Source organism: Egretta garzetta, unplaced genomic scaffold, assembly GCF_000687185.1.
Source record: "Egretta garzetta isolate BGI_Z169 unplaced genomic scaffold, ASM68718v1 scaffold145, whole genome shotgun sequence".
Lineage (NCBI taxonomy): Eukaryota > Metazoa > Chordata > Aves > Pelecaniformes > Ardeidae > Egretta > Egretta garzetta.
In genome coordinates, this window is record NW_009259687.1 from 609677 (window position 1) to 615799 (window position 6123).

At 58.8% G+C, this 6123-nt stretch overlaps 1 protein-coding gene across 1 annotated transcript in view; it reads left to right on the forward strand.

Moving 5' to 3' along the window:
* The first annotated feature begins 538 nt into the window (after window positions 1-538).
* The window catches only part of LOC104126253 (phosphatidylinositol 3-kinase regulatory subunit gamma), an 81714-nt gene continuing 76129 nt past the window's right edge, over window positions 539-6123 (forward strand). Inside the window, exons 1-4 of the mRNA XM_035894188.1 lie at window positions 539-858; window positions 3822-3829; window positions 5174-5269; window positions 5519-5596. Of these exons, the coding sequence (XP_035750081.1) occupies window positions 539-858; window positions 3822-3829; window positions 5174-5269; window positions 5519-5596 (502 nt within the window). The remainder of the gene's footprint in view (window positions 859-3821; window positions 3830-5173; window positions 5270-5518; window positions 5597-6123) is intronic.

The following is a 6123-nucleotide window of genomic DNA, read 5'->3' on the forward strand; positions in this document are numbered from 1 at the left end:
CGGCGGCCAAGCCTTGCTGGCGGGAGCTTCCCGGGAAGACGGACCTGAGCTCTCCCCTGGCATTGAGTGGCTGGGATGGGGGAACGGGGTGGTGGGGTTTGGGGTTGAGCCAGTGGTTTGGTCACTAATGCGCTGCCTTTCTCTCCGGCAGAGAGAAGGAGGTTGCCCGCGCCGTGAGGATGAGACCAGGCTGAGACGAGGACGGCACGTTTGTACCCAGCACCCCAATTAGCCTCATTTGTGCTCCCCTCCATTTGCCCAGGTGATAAAAAGGCTGCCTACCCACGTCTGAGCCAGCCCCGCTGAGCCCCAGGCACCAGCGTGGCTCCGCAGCAATTTGGGGGCTGAAGAGGTCAGGAGATGCTCTCCAGCACGGAGATTTTCCAACACTGAGATTTTTATTCTGCGTGCACAGGGAAGGGAGCACTCCCATCCCTGCCGCATTGCCCCAGCCTGGCCCTACCTGTCCCGTGTGGGCACCCCGGGCCCCTGATGCCCGGCCGGATTCGGGCAGCGTGACCTGTACCACGCCATCGCCATGGCCTCCTCAGATGGGCTGCAGTACCGAGCTCTCTACGAGTACCAGAAGGACCGGGAGGAGGACCTGGCGCTGTGCCCTGGGGACGTGCTGACGGTCAGCAGGGCCGGGCTACTCAGTGGCCCCGACTACAAGGACGGGGACGAGCGCAGCCCCCAGGGTTGGCTCCACGGCCTCAACGAGCGCACCAAGGAGCGCGGCGACTTCCCCGGCACCTACGTGGAGTACCTGGGCCCTGCACGCATTGTCACTGCCGCCGCCAAGGCCAGGCCACGGCCCCTGCCCCCACCACCCTCTGGGACCCCCACACCCTGGGGTGAGTGCTGGGGGAGCGGGACGGTGGGAGCCTGTGGGTGGGTGTCCCCTGCAAGATGGTGAGGGTGGACTGGAGCCTGGGTGGATGCTTGCTTTTTGGATGGCTCAGCGGGGATCCACCCTCAGGAGGGGGATCCAGCCCGAGAAGGAGGAGCTGCCCTTGGAATTATTCACCCCGGTGCATCGAGGCAGCCCCAGGAGGGCTAAGGGGGTGCCTGGGGTATCCCTTCCCCCCTGGGCAAACATGCTGCAGGGATTGCTCCTCTCCAACATCCCAGGATGGCTGCTGTGCCAGCATGGGATGGCCAAGGGGGTCCGTGTCTGTGCAAGCACAGAAGAAAGACGAAGCAGCCCTTTGGCCCCCCCATGGAGAAGCAGAAAGACCCATGGTAGTCCCTGGGGACATTTTCTTCCAACTGCTCTTCCCCCCGCCCCCCACTGCGGCACCCGATTCTGGCTGCTCTCAGTGCCCAGGCGAGCACTGGCACCCGGCCAGCTCCTGGCCTCACGGTCACTTTGTGCCAGCTGGGACGGGGGACGGTCTGGGCATACGGTGGGGTCAGTCCCTGGGGGCCTCCTCCATCCCTGGGGGCTGCAGCACAGCGCTGAGGGGAATATTTGGCAGGGCCCTTCCCTGGCATGGGGACCCCAGCCATTTCTTCACCAGAATCTACCAGGCTCGTGGAGCAGCTCTGCCCTCACCACTTACTGTGGCTAAGTGTGTTGGGGCTGGGAGGGGTTTCACAGCAGTTGCATAATGTACCCAAGCTTTAAAAAAAAAAAGAAAAAAATCAAAGTAAGAAACCCCTCTTCCAGCCAGGCATGACCTGGCGACCTCAGCCAAAGCCGTAATGCTCTCCGCCTCTGGGATGCGATGGAGGAGGAATCGCTGGGGGGACAGCGGCACCGCCTTTATTTGCAACTGCCAAACACCTGCCTGGTTCCTGGCCCGGCACCTCAGGCACCCTTCTCGCCCAGTTTGGGACCACGGCGCAGATGTGGTAACCGGAGAGGCTGTTTCCATCCTGGGCTGGCTGGGCTGGCTTGGCCCCAGGTTTAGAGGGGCACCTGCTGACAAGGAGTCCATCCCCCTCCAAGATATGGTTGACCATGATTTCAGAAGATGGGGACCACCTGGCCCCTGAGCTGAGCATGGCAGGACTCGGCTGGCATGGGGCAACTCCTTCCCCTGACACCACCCACCACCACCTATAGGGTTTGCTGTGTGGGTCCTGCCACTCAGCCCCCCCAAATGGGGAGGCAGAGATTCTGGGATCCCCCTCTACTGAAACAGGGGTGCTCCTCCACGACTGATGCCCCAAATGCACCAAGGCAGACATGGTTGATGCACTGAGGCCGCTTTTTGGGGGTGAGCCCACTTCCCAGCCAAACTCACTGGCACACAAGGAGCCCCTCTGCCCCTCTCAGTTTAGCAGGCAGAGCCCTAGCAAAGTCAGTGCTGTAGTGTGGACAACTCAGGTCAGCCAGAAGCAGACCCAAGGGCTCTCCAGCCCCCTTCACTGGGTTTTTTAAGAGATGAGAGAGTGTGGAGCCACCCTCTTGCTTCTGCCCTTGCTGCCCATCACTATTGCCTCGTGCCTGCCCCACATGGGGGTGGTATGGGCTCCTCTGTGAGGGGCTGGGAGGTTTGCCCAGGGGACCCCTGCCCACAGGTGCTGGGGACGCGGCAATGCCCCACACACCCGGGCAGGTCCCCAGCAGCAAGCGCAGCCTGGCTGGAGAGCCTGGCCCATAGGAAAGGTCCCAGTGCAGGAGCCTCAGCCCTGTGTGCACTTGGGCAAGAGGGTAACAACTTAAAATGAAGAAAAAAAAAAGGTAAAATTGAGTTGGTTTGGGTTTTGGTTTGTTTTTTTTTTTTTAATAGGGAAAAACCCACTAACACCAGGTTTTGGGGGTAGATTGAGGAGGGTGCTGCCATCTGCAGGACATTCTCCAGCCATGGCCTTGTGTCCTGCCCCACTGCCTGGGGGGCGTTGGGTGCTGCCTTCCCGGTGCTGTGCCGTGGGGTGCCCCACGGAGGGGCACCTTTCCCGGGGCACGTGGGCACCTTGGCGGGAGATGCTCGTGGCCCACAACCGCATCTTTCTGCAGCAGCAGAGCAGCATGTACCGTTTTTTGTCGGTTTAAACCCAAACCTCCCCACTGTTGGGATTTCCCTTACAGTAAAAATCTCCAATGTGCTCTTGGAAGAGAAGGGCCTATTTTTTCTTTTTTTAAAATTCCTCCTGTACTGTTTCCATTTCCAGATGGAGGTTTTGAGCGACATTTGTTTTGGCTGTCCCAAATGCTTATTTTTCTGCGACAGAGGCGTACCGCCCTGCGTGCCCTCAGTGCCCGCTACGCCCCAGTGCTGGCTGGGGACCCTGGGGACCCTGAGCAGGGTGAAACCCTGAGGGGGGAGCCCTGAATGGGAGAGTGACACTGTGTTTCCCAGCCATGCCCCAGAGCTAGGGCTGGCTCTGCGGGAAGGAATTGTCTTTTTTTAATTAAAATTGTCCTGCAGTGGATCTGAGTCCCTGGGAGACTTCCCAGGAGCTCAGCAGCTGTTTTGCCCCTGCCTGGTTGTGCTGGGCATCGCTGCTGCTGCAAGGCATCACCTCTGCTTCACCCGGGGTCGGAGCCCTGTGGTGTGTCAGGATGCTGAGGCCCAGCCTGGCATCCTGAGGGGAGAGGCTGGGCTAAAGCTCCAACCTGAGCTTGGGGCTGTTCCTGCTGCTTCCAGCAAGGAGAAACAGATGGTTATTTTTTTGCTCTTGCCGCCTTTCCCCACGCCATTGCCTTGGAGGCCAAAACCCAGTTTTCCCTAATTAAAAAACTGTGCGTGTGGTGGGGACATTTTCCATGGGCTCCCAACTACCTGCTTTGCTTTAAACCCTGAAATCTCCCCCGTTCCCACCCGACACACCCGCACATCTCCATCGGGCAGCGGAGGGGACCCTCTTGGCAGGCCCTGGGGTCGCAGCCATGTCTGGGGATGGGATCAGCCACCTATGAGCAGGAGGTTTGCATCCCTCCCCACTCTCCAGAGAGCACCAGGGCATCACCATGGTAAAGATGGGAGCCTGGATCCACCCGTTGCAGCCAGGTCGTGTTTTTGCAAAAGGTCAAAGGCAGCGTGGCCCTGTCCACAGCCCCTTTGTTTTTTCTTTTTCATTTCTTAAAATCCTTATGGGTTTATTGGCTTCACACGTGAACTCCCTGCCTTCTGCCAGGCAGCAAAAAACAAAGAACCTAATGCTGGAACTGGCCAGGCTGGAGCACACCTCACTGGGGGAAAAGCCACACTGAGGCTTTATTTAACTTGCTGTAATTTTTTAAAATATATTTCCACCAGAACAAATCCACTCACCGCATACCACAGGCAGAAGAGCACTTGACACATCAGCCTTCCTAGGTGCTATCCGTGTTCCAGCGGTCACACGCAGCTCTGATGGGCTGTGGCCAGTGGCAGCCCCTGATGGTCCCCTGCCTGCCCCTGCCCCTTCCTGCTGCCTTCCCGGGGGGTTCAAAGCCACTAATAAAAGAGTGTGGTGGGAAATCCCAAAGCTGTCAGGGTCCCTGTCAGGTACAACGTGCACAGGTGGAGGGGTTTATCAGCCAGGTTGATAAGAAGGGGGAGAGAGGGATGAAAAGTGTCCTGGGCTAAGGAGAATGGCTCTCGCCCCTGCCAGGGGGTTTGCTCCTCTCTGGCAGGGTAAGATGTCCTTGGTATAAAACCCTGGAGCCAGTAGCACCTGGGGATCTGTGCTGCTGGAAGCCTGGCCCATGTAGGGCTCCTCAATGACCGGTGGAGGTCTGTGCCAACCAAGGGGGTGGCTGAGGCCTCCCCAGGCTTGTGCTCAACCCTGCTGTAGACACCAGAGAATCCAAGCAGATGAGAGCTGCAGGGAGCCGTGTCTGTGCTGTGTGTGGATCTGGCCCCCCAGCTCCTGCCTGGTGCTGCTCAGGGCTGTGGGTGAGGAGAGGGGCAGTCCCAGTGCATGGGAAGAGAGGCGGGGAAGGGGTTTCGGCCTGAAGAAGCTCCACGCTCAGGGTGGGATGCTCCCCATGGGCAGGGAGGGTGCACGAGCAGGTCGCTGCATCTCAGCAAATGGCTGAGCCCCCAGCAGTGACTCTAACTGCAAAAAAGAGGATAAAATAAGGAGAACTACTCCAAAATTGGACATGCATGAGCCAAAGGGGTGGTTGTTGCTGTGCCAAAGCAGCAGCTTGATCCTGTCCTGGGGCAGCTGAGGAAAGAGGCTGGAATTCACGCAGACAGGAATTTCCAAGCCCCTTTTCCTTGTCTTTCCATCACAGGTCTCCCTGGGCAAGCAGAGCTCGCTGAGCAGCCCACCCTTCCCGAGCAGGCATTGTCCACCGTGGCCAGGCTCATCGAGGCACTGGAAAAACAAGGTATGGGCGGCCTTGGCATCTGTCTTCTGGGCATGACATGGGTGCACACGTGCAGCTACCTGCTCTGCCCATGTTTGGTGATGCCCCAAGAGCATCGCTAGAGCCAAACCTCCCCCCACATACCCCAGTACCCGCACAGCATGGGCAGGGAAAGGGGGGTCGGTGGTCTCAGTCCCTGTCCACTTCCATTGCATTGGAGGGGAGGATGTGGGACTCAGGACTGACCCCTCTCTCCTGGATGCTCCCCAGGTCTCGACAACGAGCTGCTCTACAGATCTGCCCCTGGGGTGCTGGGGGATGCTGAGCTGAAGCAGGCTCTTCTGGCGGGTAAGTCCCAGAGCCACCTCCTTCCCCATGTCCCCAGGAGGGAAGGGGGCTGTGGAGGTGATGCTGCCAGGTGAACCGCGCTACCCAGGCACAGCAGGGATGGGTTAGTGTTCCAACCTCGTTACGGCCCTAGTTACAGCTCTGTAGGGCCCTGCCTGCATGTGAGCCCCCCTCTGCTCCCCCAGTACCCTGATGTGGTGCTGCCAAGAGGGGTGCAGGTGCTGGGCTGGGGTGCTTCAACAGCAGCTCTGACTTATTTATTTTTTAGGGAGGAAAATATTTTGTTTTGCAAACCTCTAGGGTTTCCATTTGAGAAGCAGGGCAGGGAGAAATCCTCTTGTGGGTGCGACAGGGAAAAAGAAAAGGGGAAGAAAAAGCTCATTTTGTAGGAGAATGGGAAGCGTTTTGCAGGACTGGGGTGGGGGGCGTGGGCAGGTTAGGGAGGAGGGGAAAAAACAGCTCCCCACCCCTGCTCCTAAATTGACGGCTGGGGGCGTTGGGGACGTGATGGATGCAGCGTGGATCCG